General features: G+C 42.2%; 1 protein-coding gene across 3 annotated transcripts in view; it reads right to left on the bottom strand.

Annotated features, from left to right (window-relative positions):
• Window positions 1–1,394: 1,394 nt before the first annotated feature.
• LOC138286726 (uncharacterized) overlaps window positions 1,395–15,537 on the bottom strand; it is a 232,705-nt gene continuing 218,562 nt past the window's right edge. For 2 of the 3 annotated variants that reach the window (XM_069227247.1, XM_069227249.1), the window contains one exon: window positions 1,395–11,544. In XM_069227247.1, the coding sequence (XP_069083348.1) occupies window positions 10,841–11,544 (704 nt within the window). In that variant the 3' untranslated portion in view covers window positions 1,395–10,840. The remainder of the gene's footprint in view (window positions 11,545–15,537) is intronic. The other variant, XM_069227248.1, reaches the window with a different exon arrangement.

Genomic DNA, 15,537 nt, shown 5'->3' with positions numbered 1-15,537 from the left:
AAACATGTGCTGTGGTTATTAGGAGGATGAAACATATCACAGTGCTGATTGTGACTAACAGTGAAACAAATACAGAGTCCCAGCATCCTGTATGTGTCTAAAAATTCCTACCTACACTTCTTAACTTCTATGTGAGAGCATAGCAGTGACAGCCCTTTCTCTGCTCATACTAGTCCCTGGAAGGAACTGCCACCCCGATACCTGAAAACAGGGGTCTTGCCCGTCATCTCCTCGATTGGCAGTAGAAACAGGGCTGAGATCAGCAAAGTCAGAATGAAATGGCGCATGGCACAGGATGGCTCCTCTGGCTGGAACAACCGCTCTAGCCCTCTTTGGCTTGTGTGGTGTTTTTATAGTGAAACATGGTGTATTCTGAGAACACGCCCGACATGATAATTCGTCTAAGTATCAAAGGGTGGTACCGCCCGTTTGTGGCAGCAATACTAGAGAAACTATCAGGTACAGCTTTGAGGAGAGGAAAAGCATGAAATGCAAGGGAACTAACAACAACACTTTCACAGAATAGAAACTGATTACAAAAATAAAACATCTCCGCTAAAAGCACTTTATGCTAAAATGAATAAATTAAATAACAGTGTGTAACTAGATAAAAGGGTACAGGTGACAGGCCTAAGCTAACATAAATGTGCACAAGCACAGAGATAAAATACCCAAGACATGGTCAGACAAGTGAACATGTACGAGTTGACAATTTCCAAAAGAAACAGTGAAGTCTGTCTCTCTTCTTTGTCGTGGAACACTGAGGTCTGACCAGCCAATCAGGATGCCGACTTCGCTGGCTATATGCAGACCCACAAAGCGTCGTCAGTAGCTGGCAGCTTCCAACCTCCTTCTTGTGGGTAAAGAGGGAGTCTGCAAGAGCCAGGGCAGCTTCTTTCGTGAAGGCCTAGGTACAGAAATAGCGCCACCTCAGCCTCTTCAACACCGCTGGTTCACAGACTCCCCTCTGGACTGCTCTCCTTGTATGTGCTGAACAGTAGCCTAATCAGAAAGTACAAAATAATAAATAAGCCTTTGCTAATTTTCTTTGTGTCTGATTGGCCTTCTCCCACAAAAGCAAGAGAAGGGACCCAGAGAGCAGCCTGTGAACTGGTGACGCCCACGAAAAGGCAGAGGGAGCGCCCTGGGGAAAGAAACAATGTTTTTTTTTCCACTCAAGAATAAAAATGTTTCTATCTATTGGGAGAAGAATTTTACATTCTATTAAGGTCACGAAGGAGAGGTTTATTCTTCTCTTGCCTTACTGCATAAATAAAACAGCAGCCAAGCAAAATCAATTTCCCTTAACACATCCCTCAGAAGAGTGGGGGAGGGGTAAATTAATTATAATTTAAACACATCAGCTAACATAAAGACAAAAGAAACAGGGCAGGTGAATTAGTAGAATTTAATAGGAGAAAAACAGCAGCATATCAAGTACTTCAAGGTATACATACATACACATAGACTGCAAGCGCACTACTAACAAGTAGAAACCACTACATTCAAGGCATGCACAATTTATGGATACAGCAGACATAACCAACAGAAATGTATCACTATAAATAACATTAAATGACTGACACACAAGAATATATTTAATGGTCTTAGTCACGTGCTGAGGTGATGGAGGAATTGCAGGAAAAATGGGCAGCAACGACAACTTCAAAGAGAGTAAGTCCATTGAACAATGATTCGCATTATAGCTTAATTAATTAGTGCATGAGAATGACAACTGGGCGATAAGACAATTATGAAATTAGTTGAACATTTAACAACAATATGAAGTAAAACTATTGCACCCACAGAGGATTGATCCACTGCTTCATCTAGCCAAGAACCTTCAGGGCCATCCTACGATCCAAGAGACAGCGACAGATTGTTTGAAGTTAGCTCATGGCTGTCCGATCCAGAGGGTTCTCAAGTGAAGACTTCTGAATTCTGAGAGTGTGGCCCACGGTCTGATACTGGAAACATCTGATCCTTCCAACTGGCAATAATAAGGTGAATCAGAACACCAATACTCAGATTAAGGAGGTCATTTAGGGATTGTCAGAGCAGGAGTGCTGTATATCAGAGGATGTCATGCGCCAAGATGTTCCACAGGATCTCCTTGCCCTTTCACCTATGACCTTTCAGACTTGGCTGATAAAGTATGCCCTTGTGGGCTATGAATACGGACTACTCTATTTTTTAAATCATTTTATGTTTTTAACATGATCTGATGTCTGTATTGTTTCCCAGAGTATACCCTGCACAGTCTGCTGGCTGCTCTTACACTGTGGGCCTGTATTGTCTCGCACCTGGGGATTCATTCCCTCTTGCACAGTGGGCCTGAGTTCACTCTTGTACCATCAGCCTTTATTCCCTCTTCTACTGTCGGTCAGTACATGCTCTTGGCCTTTGGGCCTGTATTTTCTTCACTATCATAGGCCTTGGTTGCCTCTTATACAGTGGGCCTGTGCTTCCTCTTGCACTGGGCCCTGTATTTCTCTTGCACAGGAGGTCTGTACTTCCTCTTGCACTGGGCCCTGTATTTTCTCTTGCACTGTGGGCATGTATTTCCGTTTGCACAGTAGGCCAATTTTGCCTCTGTTTTACCTTCTATACTGTGGGCCTATACTTCTTTTTGCACTGTAGGCCTGCATTTACTCTTGTACAGTAGGCCCGTTTGACCTCCTACACTGTGGACCTGTATATCCTCTTGCACAGTAGGCCCGTCATGTCTCCTACACTATGGCCTGTATTTCCCCTTGCACAGTATGTCTGTATTTCATCCTGTACTGTAGACCTGTATTTCCTCTTGCATAGTAGGTCTGTATTTCTTCCTGCACAGTAGGCCAGTTTTGCCTCCTACACTGTGGGCCTGTACGTCCTCTTGCACAGTAGGTCTGTATTTCTGCTTGCACAGTAGGTCTGTATAACCTCTTGCACATTAGGTCAGTTTTGCCTCCAACACTGTGGGTCTGTATTTCCTCTTGCACGGTAGGTCTGAATTTCCTCTTGCACAGTAACCCTGTATTTCCTCTTGCACTGTGGACCTGCATTTCATCCTAAACTGTGGGCCTGCATTTCCGGCTTGCACGGTAGGCCTGTATAACCTCTTGTACATTAGGCCAGTTGTGCCTCCTACACGGTAGGTCTGTATTTCCGCTTGCACAATAGGCCTGTTGTGCCTCCTACACTGTGGCCTGTATTTCCTCTTGGAAAGTAGGCCTGTATTTCCTCTTACATTCTGGGCCTTTATTTCCCCTTGCACTGGTCAGTTTTGCCTCCTACACTGTGAGCCTGTATTTCTTTTGCACAGTAGGCCAGATGTGCCTCTTACATCCTGGGCCTGTATTTCCTCTTGCACAGCAGGGCAGTTTTGCCTCCTACACTGTGGGCCTACACTTCCTCTTGCACAGGAGGTCTGCATTCACTCTTACACTGTAGTCCTTCACGGCCAATCCACATAAATCTGGTGGGTGTCTCATGATGCCTGGTCACTGAACGACGACTAGGCCATGAATGCTTCATCTTTCTTCATAGGATGACCGCAAGCTACGGAGCCCCAGTTCCATCCGAAGACCATCTAAGCTGATAAACAAACCAACCCTGAGCTAATGCTGGATGGAGTCTTAGGTGGATGTACTCAACATAGGCTGAGTAAGTTCTATATTTTTCTTGACAGCTAATCACACATTTATTCAGGAAGGCTGTGTGTGTACACAATGTTTGGTATTTCTGAATTATTTACTGTTAGCAATCACCTGTGATAATGCCTAATCATTCTAACAGTAGTTCTACTGCCTATTCTTTGCACTAAGATGGTGTATAATGAACCAGACACCGTAAATAAGACTTTAGTGTAGGTACAAAAATATGGGGGTGAAGGGAGAGATCCTTGGAGGGGAAGGTCTGTAGAAAGTACTCTCCGGCTGGCTCTGTTGCTTCTCTATACAATCCCATACTTCGACCATAGCCCAGAGGGAAAACATCTGCCCGTTTTCCCATCTCCACAGGCGTATCAGCTCCACCCACAATTCCCGAGGCCTATAGGATTTCTACCTGATGACCTCCTCCAAACCTCTCCACAAAAATACTGGGGAAGTGAACAAGCGGAACCACCCTTCCCATCTCGCAGTTCCCTACCTCACTAAGAGGTGTGGGACCCTCGAACTGTGCAGCTGTGCTGCTTCCACCGGAACCCAACCACAGGCAGTGACCTATCCATCACATGGTTGGGAGGCCTGACCGGCAAACCTATCCCTTTCTCAAATACATTGTGCACAGCAAAGCAGACCCCGACATGGAAGATCATTACATGGGCCTCATGCAGAGAGAAAATTCTGCTCCTAGGATTTGCTTCTGCGAAAAAAAAAATGAAATGTTTTCTGCTGATGTAAATGAGATCTGCGAGTATGATAGGTGGGACTTTCTTGGGAGTATTGACAACCCAACCCAATATGTGTGCCCTCTTTAGTTAATCATGGAAAAAAGGTATTCGTTGCCTTCTGCTACGTGGCCAATTAGAATATCAACACAAGATGATGATGTGAAAAAACAGATGTATTTTGCAGGCGTCACAAAGACCAAAACCTTCCACATAGCTCACATGTGCACTGAAAATGTTTACATAATCTGTTTTGTAGGAACAAGACTAACAGTAACCTGGGGAGGCTGGAATACAGGTCTGAGCTAGGATTTGATGGATGGGTTACTTCGTCATACTTGTGATGACATCCCGTCTGCCCTTTTACAAAACGCCATTATAGCCTCCGACATTTGTAATAATGCAAAGACACATCCCTCATTTTGTGATGGAGTTGCCAGTCCAACAAACTTTAAATCAGGCCCTAAATCAGTGTTAATGAGATGGGATATAAAGGACCCAGTGCCAGATATAGCGGGAGAGAGAGATAAGACACAGGAGACATATACAAGGGACACTGTCTGCCACTTGTAAGAAGGAAGGGATATATATGGAACGGCGAAGAGGAGCTTGATTAAAACAGAGAAGAGGTGTTCATGGTCAAGTGCTAGGTGAAGAGGAAAATCTGGACTATAATATAAAACCGAAGGGTATACTGGGTCAAGTGCTGGATGACGGGCACAAAGGGCCAGCTGCTTGGGGAGGAAGTGAGGCTCGGTTATAATATGAACAGGGTATGTAGCTGATGATGAAGATGAGTTTAGCTGTTCCAGAGAATGGCCAAGTGCTAGATGATGAAGAAGGGCTGGGTTATAAGAGAGCAGTATATAGTTGAAGGGCTGAGTTATAAAAGAGAAGGGTATAATCGAGTATCAGGTGCTGGATGATAAAGATGGGCTGAGGTATAAGAGAGAAGGGTATAGTCAAGCATCAGGTGCACAATGACGAAGAAGGGCTGAGTTATACGAGAGAAGGGTATAGTCGAGTATCAGCTTCTGGGTGATGATGAAGTATGGCTGGGTTATTAGAGAGAAGGGTATAGTTGAGTATCAGATGCTGAATGATGATGAAGAAGGGCTGGGTTATAAGAGAGAAAGGTATAGTCGAGCATCAGGTGTTGGATAATGATGAAGGGCAGTGTTATAAGAGAGAAGGGTACAATTGAGTATCAGGTGCCGGATGATGATGGAGGACTGAGGGGCTATATGAGAGGGTAAAGTTAAATATAAGGTGCTGGATGATAAAGATGGGCTGAGTTATAAGAGAGAAGGGTATAGTCGACTATCAGGTTCTGGATGATGATGGAGGAGTGATGGGTTATGACAGAAGGGTATAGTCGAGCATCAGGTGCGGGATGATATTGAAGAAGGACTGGGTTATAGGAGAAGGGTATAGTCGAGCATCGGGTGCTGAATGAGGACGTAGAACTGAGTTATAAGAGAAGGGTACAGTCGAGTTTCAGGTGCTGGATGATGAAGATGGGCTGAGTTACAAAAAAGAGGGGATTAGTCAAGTATCAGGTGCTGGATGATGGAGGAGGGATGGGTTATAAGAGACAAGGGAATAGTCGAGTACTAGGTGCTGGATGATGAGGCTGGGTTATAAGAGAGACGGGTATAGTCGAGTATTAGGTACTGGATAATGATGAAGATGGGCTAAGTTGTAAGAGAGAAGGATATAGTTAAGTATCAGGTGCTGGATAATAATGAAGTAGGGATGAGTTATAAAAGAGAAGGGTACAGTTGGTCATCAGGTGCTGGATGATGAAGTAGGACTGACATAAGACAGAAAGCTATAGTCGAGTATCAATGCTGAATGATGATGAAGTAGGTATCGGTTTTAAGAGAGAAGGGTATAGTTGAGTATCAAGGGCTGGATGATGATGAAGTAGGTCTGGGTTATTAGTGAGAAGGGTATAGTCGAGTATCATATGCTGAATGATGATGAAGAAGGGCTAAGTTGTAACAAAGAAGGATATAGTTAAGTATCAGGTGCTGGATGATGATGAAGAAGTAGGGCTGGGTTATTAGAGAGACGGGTATAGTCGAGTATTAGGTCCTGGATAATGAAGATGGGCTAATTTGTAAGAGAGCAGCAGGATATAGTTAAGTATCAGGTGCCGGATGATGAAGTACGTATCGGTTATAAGAGAGAAGGGTATAGTCGAGTATCAGGGGCTGGAGGATGATGAAGTAGGGCTACGTTATTAGAGAGAAGGGTATAAACAAGTATCAAGTGTGGGATGATAAAGATGGGCTGGGTTATATGAAAGAAGGGTGTAGTTCAGTATCAGGTGCTGGATGAAGTAGGCCTGAGTTATAAGAGAGAAGTGCTGGAGGATGATGAAGAAGGGCTGGGTTATACGATAGAAGGGTAAAGTCGATTATCAGGTGCTAGATGATGATCAAGAAAGACTGGGTTATAAGAGAGAAGGGTATAGTCGAATATCAGGTACTGGATGATGAGGAAGGAGGGATGCGTTATAACTCAGAGGGGTATAATCGAGTACCAGGTGCTGGATGATGAAGTAGGACTGACGTCTAGAGAGAAGGGTATAATCGAGTATCAGGTGCTGGATGCTGAGGTAGGGCTGAGTTATAACAGAAGGGTATAGTCAGGCATCAGGTGCTGGATGATGATGATGACGAAATGTTGGGTTATAAGAGACGGTATAGTCCGCACTCATGCTGGATGATAAAATAGGGCAGGGTTATAAGAGCGAAGGGTACAGTCGAGTACCAGGTGCTATATGATGAAGTAGGACAGGGTTATAAGAGAAGGGTATAGTCAATTATCAGGTGCTGGATAATAATGGAGGAGGGATGGGCTATAAGGGAGAAGCGTATAGTCAGGCAGCAAGTGCTGGATGATGATGAAGGGCTGCGTTATAAGCGAGAAGAGTATAGTCAAGCATCAGGTGCTGGATGATGAAGTAGGACAAGTTTTAAGAGAGAAAGGTATAGTTGAATATCAGTTGCTGGATGATGATGAACATGGACTCAGTTATAAGAAAGAAGGGTATAGTCGAGTACCCAATGCTGGATGTCGAAGTAGGGTTATAAGATTGGGATGGGATTGGGTTATAAGAGAGAAGCGCATAGCTGAGTATCAGGCCCAGGATGAGGAAGAAGTACTGAGTTATAAGAGAGAAGGGTATAGTCGAGAAGCAGGTGCTGGATGAAGATGAAAAAGGGCTGGGTTACAAGAGAGAAAGGTATAGTCGAGCATCAAGTGCTGGATGACGATAAAGATAAGCTTGTTAATAACAGAGAAAGGTATAAGTTATCAGGTCATGGATGACGATGAAGATAAGCTTGTTAATACGGAAAGGTATAAGTTATCAGGTGCTGGATGACGATGAAGGGGAGAGTTATGAGAGATGGGTATAATCAAGTATCAGGGGCTGGATGACAAAGAAAGGCTGAGTAATAACAGGAGCGTATAGTGGAGTATCAAGTGCTTGATGATGAAGGACTGGATTATAAGAGAGAAGGGTATAGTTGAGCATCAGGTGCTGGATGATGAAGTAGGGCTGGGTTATAAGAGAGACGGGTATAGTTGAATATCAGGCGCTGGATGACGATGAAGATAAGCCTGTTAATAAGAGAAAAGTATCATTTATCAGGTGCTGGATGACGATAAAGATAAGCCTGTTAATAATAGAGAAAAGTATAAGTTATCAGGTGCTGGATGACGAAGGGCTGAGTCCATTAGAGAAGGGTACCTGGTATTGGGTGCTATACGACGACGAAAGGAAGAGCTGGGTTATAACAAATATGTAGAGATGGTCAGGTGCTGGATGATGAGGCTATAAGGCAGAAAGGCTACATGGTAGGGTTCCGGATGATCACGTGGGAGATAATGGAAAAAACTGTAGAGAGCCAGATGCAGGTAAAGTCTGGCATTGTAGGAGACGGAATGTTAAAGACATGTGCCTCAACGTTTGTGGAAGGTTATTTGGACACTCATGAAGAGATCTTAGGGAACCCAAGGCCTGTTTCAATTTTCATCACTCAAAACTAATCTACAGTAGGAAGAAGTATATTTTAAAAATACGATTCAATGCTAAGACTTGTAAATTTGGAATTAGAGAACAGAACCAAGGCAAATTTTCAATGACAGCCTTGTCTATGGTCGTAATTGTATGGAATATTCATTCAAACCTGACATCTTGGATTCTTTAAATTTATACTGTTAAGTCAATATTTTATAGCTTTCTTTTATTCGCAGTAACATTTAACATTGTTATAAAAGTTCACAGGCATTTCATAAAATCTTCCAATTATGTTAAATTATTTTTTTTTAATTCAATTTAGACATTACTCTAGTAAAGAGTCTGAAACCTTGAATTCCTTTAGGTTGCATGACACTCGGGAATGAAGCAGGTCTGTCCACCATAACACACTAATTCCTTGTGGGTTCTCAAACCTCACTGACCATTTGCATGATTTAACTGTTTAAGCTTATTAAAATGTCTTTTCAAATACTATGACTATTTTGTGTGCGAGCCAAGCATAAGAACAGAGTCTGGATATTTGTCACTTAATACAGAGAAGAAAATTAGACCAACCACAATACCTCACTTAAAGCTTGTAATAGAACTAATGTCAGCAAGGGACATGAAGTAGTCATACACACTTATTATTAGGAACAGAAACAGCACTATTAAAAGGTGAACAACACAAAAAGACAGAAAATTACAACACAGCACACAAGAAACAAATTATCTGCTCACCTATTAATAGTCTCAGAGTAATGAACTCTCCATATTTTCCTGCCAAGTCTACTACGACATCATTTAGTCTCCCCAAAAAATAAAGTTTTGTTGTGAATGTGACCTTGCAGTATTATACCTGAAGAAGGGCATGGCCTGCCTGTACATCTCCTAAAACAAAAAGGGGTGATGAATGGGTGAGACCATTAACTGGAACGCAGGTCAAGTAACGGCTGAGATTAATTCAAGAATTGCACCCAGCACTAGTTTTGACAGTAGAATTGCTCTAAGAGCAACAAATATGCCCAGACATCAGCACCAGGCTCACTGTGCCAGGTTCTTAGGAAATATACAGTAGCTCAGTGGAGTCGCCCTGTTGAGCCCACTGGGGACAACACAAGGAAGGATAGAAAGAAGGAGATGTAGTGGCACGGTTTCCCCGGCCGGGAGAGGGCTTTGGGCTATAAGCAGAAAGGGTTTGAGCATTTGCTAATCCTCCAAATTGGTAAATCAGAGGGTCTGTGATTGCTAAAACTCTTTTTCCCATGTACTAAATTCATTTAGCAAATCGTAAAAGTGTTTCTGAATCACTACATGTGTTCAGAAATGGATACTGATTCGTTATTTGGAAAGGGCGTGTTGTAGGCCTCCCTTCCAAATACCGAAGTGGTGACTATGTATAAATGTTTTGCAACTGAAATCTGGTTGCAAAACTGATATTTTACCTACACCCCAAAGGAGGTGGAAAACCATTTGCGTTTTAAATGTAAAAAGAGAACTGTGAATGCTGAATAAAACAAGATTGCTCAAGATTAGTCCAATGTTCTAATGGACCACTGACTCCTCTTAAACGAAAAAAACAAATAAAAACAAACAAAATCGAACAGAAAATAAAAACATTTCTTTTTAAAAGCGGTCCTGTTTTCTTGGAGCTGAATTTAAAAAAAAAGATTGCTTTGTTTAAAAGCAATCACAGACATGGTGGTCTGCTGACCCCAGAAGGGCCACCATCTCTGTGATGGTAGTGATTTGTAGCGGGTCATAATTTAATATTCATGAGGTAGGTCACATTACGACCCACTACAATTCGGTATTTTACAAAGCAACCTATTAGTACATAAATCAGTTCCTGAAATATGGCACACTGCAAAAAATACTGGTTGCCAAGTGCAACCAGTGTCTAGGACACCTGGCCCTATGTCCACGGAGAGGCCTAAGCATCAAGCAACCATCTTTTTTCAGCCTCAGCGGAACACCACCCTTTACTATGATTCGTTTCATTTGAGCCACCCATGTTAGCTAACATCAGCAGTTTGAATTGTAAGTGGTGGAAAGTGTGTACGTCCATGGAATATGCCAAATAAATCTAGGGACAATGGAGAGCAGTTATAGATATTCCTGCAAGTATCTGCTTACTCTAGATCACAGTGTCTCGGATGGATTACACCGTTTAATATGCAGCTCACATCTCCTTGGTCTAGTGCACCATTCTCCTTGTGCATGCCATCGATATCTCGATCATCTTAAGAATCCACTGTCCTACACTTATTCTGTACGTACCACTTCTACTATTCCCAATAACTACTCACTGGATGATTCTGCTCTTCAACGTGGAAATGTTGCAATGTTTCTTATTTGGTTACTATTGTTTTTTGGTCCAATCAGTTCTGTTTATTTCTTTTCATACATACGTTCGTTGAGAGTTCCACTTCCTATTTGGTTGTTTTTGACGTTTGAATATGTTTTGTTCGATGTTGGTTTAAGTCCTGTCTACGAACAAAGCTTTCCTCACATTCAGTACATGTATAAGGTCTCGCCCCTGTATGTATTTTTATATGAGCCTCTAGATGAACTTTCTGGTTGAACCTTTTGTGGCAGAAAATGCACCCATGAGTTTTTTCACCATACTGTCTTCTTCGGTGAGTGATAAGATGGCTTTTCTTAAAGAATCTCTTCCCGCACTCGGTACAAGCAAATGGCCTCTCTCTTGAGACTACTTTCTTATGAGTGGAAATCTTTGCTTTCAGGCTGTGGCTTTTGTCGCTCTCTGTATGTTTGTATGTTCTTTGGCTGCTATGCACGCCTGGAAGCTCTTTGGCAATGTGTGGATTTTTTAGTATATTTTCAAATTCGTTATAGTCATATGATCTTCCTACAACCAGGCCTTCCTGAGCACAACTAAAATGCACAGGATTGCCAACGCCACTGTCATTATGAGTAGTTTGGTCTCTTCCGAACTCAGGATAACATTCAGACCACATCTGTCTTTGAGAGTCTGCTTCCTTGTTGCAGGTCAGGAGAGCAGCTGCTACTGTTGTGCTGAGATCCGTTGTAAACCATCTGCGTGGGGTGGTTCTTTCAGAACCTCTCAGCGGATCTCTAACTTTCTTTCTTCTGTTCATGCTGACATTGCCTGCTGGATTGAAAGGAGAATCAGTCACTGAATTCAGCCCAAGGGTTTATAGAAACAATACTTTCTTCATATAGAAAAGTTGTTTTACTTACTTGTAACCCCATCTCTCCATCATGAGTACCTTATTTTCATACAGTATGTGCAAGCTTCAAGAGAACAATTAAATCTGTACATTCATTATTATTAAAAATAGGTTTGTTCATGTCCATCTGTTACTTGTACTTAAAACTAATTAGAATTAATGTTTCACATTTTAGGTTGTAACAATCCAATCTTAGAACCCCACTACCTCCCTTTGTTTAAAGAAAAAGAAAAAAAAAAAAGAAGCAGGAATTGTTGTTGGAGCTAGACACTGGTATTGTGTGAAGCTACTACATGGCACCGTTGTCCCAAAATGTTGTGCGGTGTCAGCTACAGCGATCCACTACCACAGTGAGGTAACTTAAAATGATAAAATACTGATTGCCACCTGGACTCCTAGCTAAACAGAAAAGTTAAGGGATTTTACGCTTTATTCATCAACATAAAAACAGAGTAGCAAGTTTATCCTTGCCAGTGACACAGTAAACCAGCATCACAGCAAAAAGAAAGTTAAGTAAGGCTTCAGAACAGTAAGGACATTTGTTTGTGGCCTATAGTGCTGTACATTCACATGCTTTGCATAAGTCCGCCATCTAGTGTTGGGCTAAGATTACTGCAAATTGTTTTTGTTTGAAGAATCTTTTCAAGTCATGAGGTCGAGTGGTGACTCCTCTCAGCGATACTGCACATGGGCATTGAGCCCTATGTTAGATTGTTTTCCCGCAATATATATATGGAAAATGCCAGTTACCCAGTGTACATCTGTTTGTGGCATGTAGTGCTGCAGATTCACATCCTGCCCATAGCCATCTAGTGTATGCTTGGAGTGTTACAAGTTGTTTTTCTTCAAATAAGCTTTTTTGAGTCACAACATCGTGTGACTCATCCTCTCAGTGATAGTGCGCATGGGCATCGAGTCCTTTGTTAGATTGTTTTCCCGCAGGACGGTGAAGGAGTAACACTCCGAGCCCAACACCAGATGGCGGGATGTGCACAGCATGTGTATCTGCAGCTACACATGCCATCGAACATATATATATAGTAAGTTAAGAAGATGTCCATGCGATGTATATGGTAAGGAAAATGTCACTTACCCAGTGTACATCTGTTCGTGGCATGAGTCGCTGCAGATTCACATGCTGTGCATAGTCCGCCGTCTGGTGTTGGGTCGGAGTGTTACAAGTTGTTTTTCTTCGAAGAAGTCTTTTCGAGTCACGAGACCGAGGGACTCCTCCTACTTTGGTTCCATTGTGCATGGGCGTCGACTCCATGTTAGATTGTTTTCCCCGCAGAGGGTGAGGTAGGAGTTGTGTATGTTAGTAATAGTGCCCATGCAATGGAATGAATAAGTATGTACAAAATGAAGGTTAAAGTAATATATTTACAAATGTACAAATGTTGAAGATTACTTCCAAACGGCTACAGGCTCCCGGGGAGGCGGGTGGGCGCATGTGAATCTGCAGCGACTCATGCCACAAACAGATGTACACTGGGTAAGTGACATTTTCAGTTCGATGGCATCTGTCGCTGTAGATACGCATGTTTTGCATAGACTAGTAAGCAGTTATCTCCCCAAAAGCGGTGGTTCAGCCTGTAGGAGTGGAAGTAGTTTGAAATAAAGTTCTTAGTACAGCTTGACCTACTGTGGCCTGTTGTGCAGATAGCACATCTACACAGTAGTGCTTAGTAAATGTGTGAGGCGTAGACCATGTTGCTGCCTTACATATTTCGTTCATTGGAATATTTCCTAGAAAGGCCATGGTAGCACCTTTCTTTCTGGTTGAGTGTGCCCTTGGTGTAATGGGCAGCTGTCTCTTTGCTATAAGATAGCAGGTTTGGATGCACCGTACTATACATCTAGCTATACCTTGTTTTGATATTGGATTTCCTGTATGAGGTTTTTGAAATGCAATAAATAGTTGTTTTGTTTTCCTAATTAGTTTTGTTCTGTCAATGTAGTACATTAGTGCTCTTTTTATGTCTAATGTATGTAGTGCTCTTTCAGCTATTGTGTCTGGCTGTGGGAAGAATACTGGTAATTCTACTGTTTGATTTAAGTGGAACGGCGAGATAACCTTGGGTAAGAATTTTGGGTTGATTCTTAGAACTACCTTATTTTTGTGTATTTGAATAAATGGTTCTTGTATAGTAAACGCCTGAATTTCACTTACTCTTCTTAGAGATGTAATGGCAACGAGAAATGCAACTTTCCACGTTAGGTATTGCATTTCGCAAGAATGCATGGGTTCGAAAGGTGGGCCCATGAGTCTTGTAAAGACAATATTGAGGTTCCATGAAGGAACAGGTGGTGTCCTTGGTGGTATAATTCTTTTTAGTCCTTCCATAAACGCTTTTATGACAGGTATTCTAAATAGGGAAGTTGAATGAGTAATTTGCAGGTATGCAGATATTGCTGCGAGATGAATCTTTATGGAAGAGAAAGCTAGATTTGACTTTTGCAAATGTAGTAAATACCCTACTACATCTTTTGGAGATGCATGCAATGGTTGAATTTGATTATTATGACAGTAACAAACAAATCTTTTCCATTTACTTGCATAGTAGTGTCTAGTGGAAGGTTTTCTAGCTTGTTTTATGACCTTCATACACTCTTGAGTGAGTCCTAAGTGTCCAAATTCTAGGATTTCAGGAGCCAAATCGCTAGATTCAGCGATGCAGGGTTTGGATGCCTGATTTGTTGTTTGTGTTGTGTTAACAGATCTCGCCTGTTGGGTAGTTTGACATGAGGTACTACTGACAGGTCTAGTAGTGTGGTATACCAAGGTTGTCTTGCCCATGTTGGTGCTATCAGTATGAGTTTGAGTTTGTTTTGACTCAATCTGTTTACCAGATATGGAAGGAGAGGGAGAGGGGGGAAAAGCGTACGCAAATATCCCTGACCAATTCATCCATACAGCATTGCCTTGGGATTGCCGGTGTGGGTACCTGGATGCGAAGTTTTGGCATTTTGCATTTTCTTTTGTTGCAAATAGATCTATTTGAGGTGTTCCCCAAATTTGGAAGTAATTGTTCAGGATTTGGGGGTGAATTTCCCATTCGTGGACCTGTTGGTGATCCCGAGAGAGATTGTCTGCTAGCTGGTTTTGGATCCCTGGAATAAATTGTGCTATTAGTCGAATGTGGTTGTGAATTGCCCAATACCATATTTTTTGTGTTAGGAGACACAACTGTGTCGAGTGTGTCCCCCCCTGTTTGTTTAAATAATACATTGTCGTCATGTTGTCTGTTTTGACAAGAATGTATTTGTGGGTTATCATGGGTTGGAATGCTTTCAATGCTAGAAATACTGCTAACAGTTCTAGGTGATTTATATGAAACTTTCTTTGATGTACTTCCCATTGTCCTTGGATGCTGTGTTGATTGAGGTGTGCTCCCCACCCTGTCATGGAAGCATCTGTTGTTATCACGTATTGTGGCACTGGGTCTTGGAAAGGCCGCCCTTTGTTTAAATTTGTACTGTTCCACCATAGAAGCGAGATGTATGTTTGGCGGTCTATCAACACCAGATCTAGAAGTTGACCCTGTGCATGTGACCATTGTGATGCTAGGCACTGTTGTAAGGGCCGCATGTGCAATCTTGCGTTTGGGACAATGGCTATGCATGAGGACATCATGCCTAGGAGTTTTAATACCATTTTTGCATGTATCTTTTGATTTGGATACATGGCTTGTAACACCTTGTGAAAATTTTGAACCCTTTGTGGACTTGGAGTGGCTATCCCTTTTGTTGTGTTGATTGTCGCTCCTAAGTATTGCTGTGTTTGACACGGCACAAGGTGTGACTTTGCATAGTTGATGGAGAAACCCAGCTTGTAAAGGGTTTGTATAACATAATCTGTGTGGTGTGAACACTTTGTTAGCGAGTTGGTCTTGATTAGCCAATCGTCTAGGTAC

This window comes from Pleurodeles waltl, chromosome 3_2 (assembly GCF_031143425.1).
Source record: "Pleurodeles waltl isolate 20211129_DDA chromosome 3_2, aPleWal1.hap1.20221129, whole genome shotgun sequence".
Taxonomy (NCBI): domain Eukaryota; kingdom Metazoa; phylum Chordata; class Amphibia; order Caudata; family Salamandridae; genus Pleurodeles; species Pleurodeles waltl.
The sequence above is the reverse complement of the archived record's forward strand: the minus strand, read 5'-3'. Positions and strand labels throughout refer to the sequence as shown.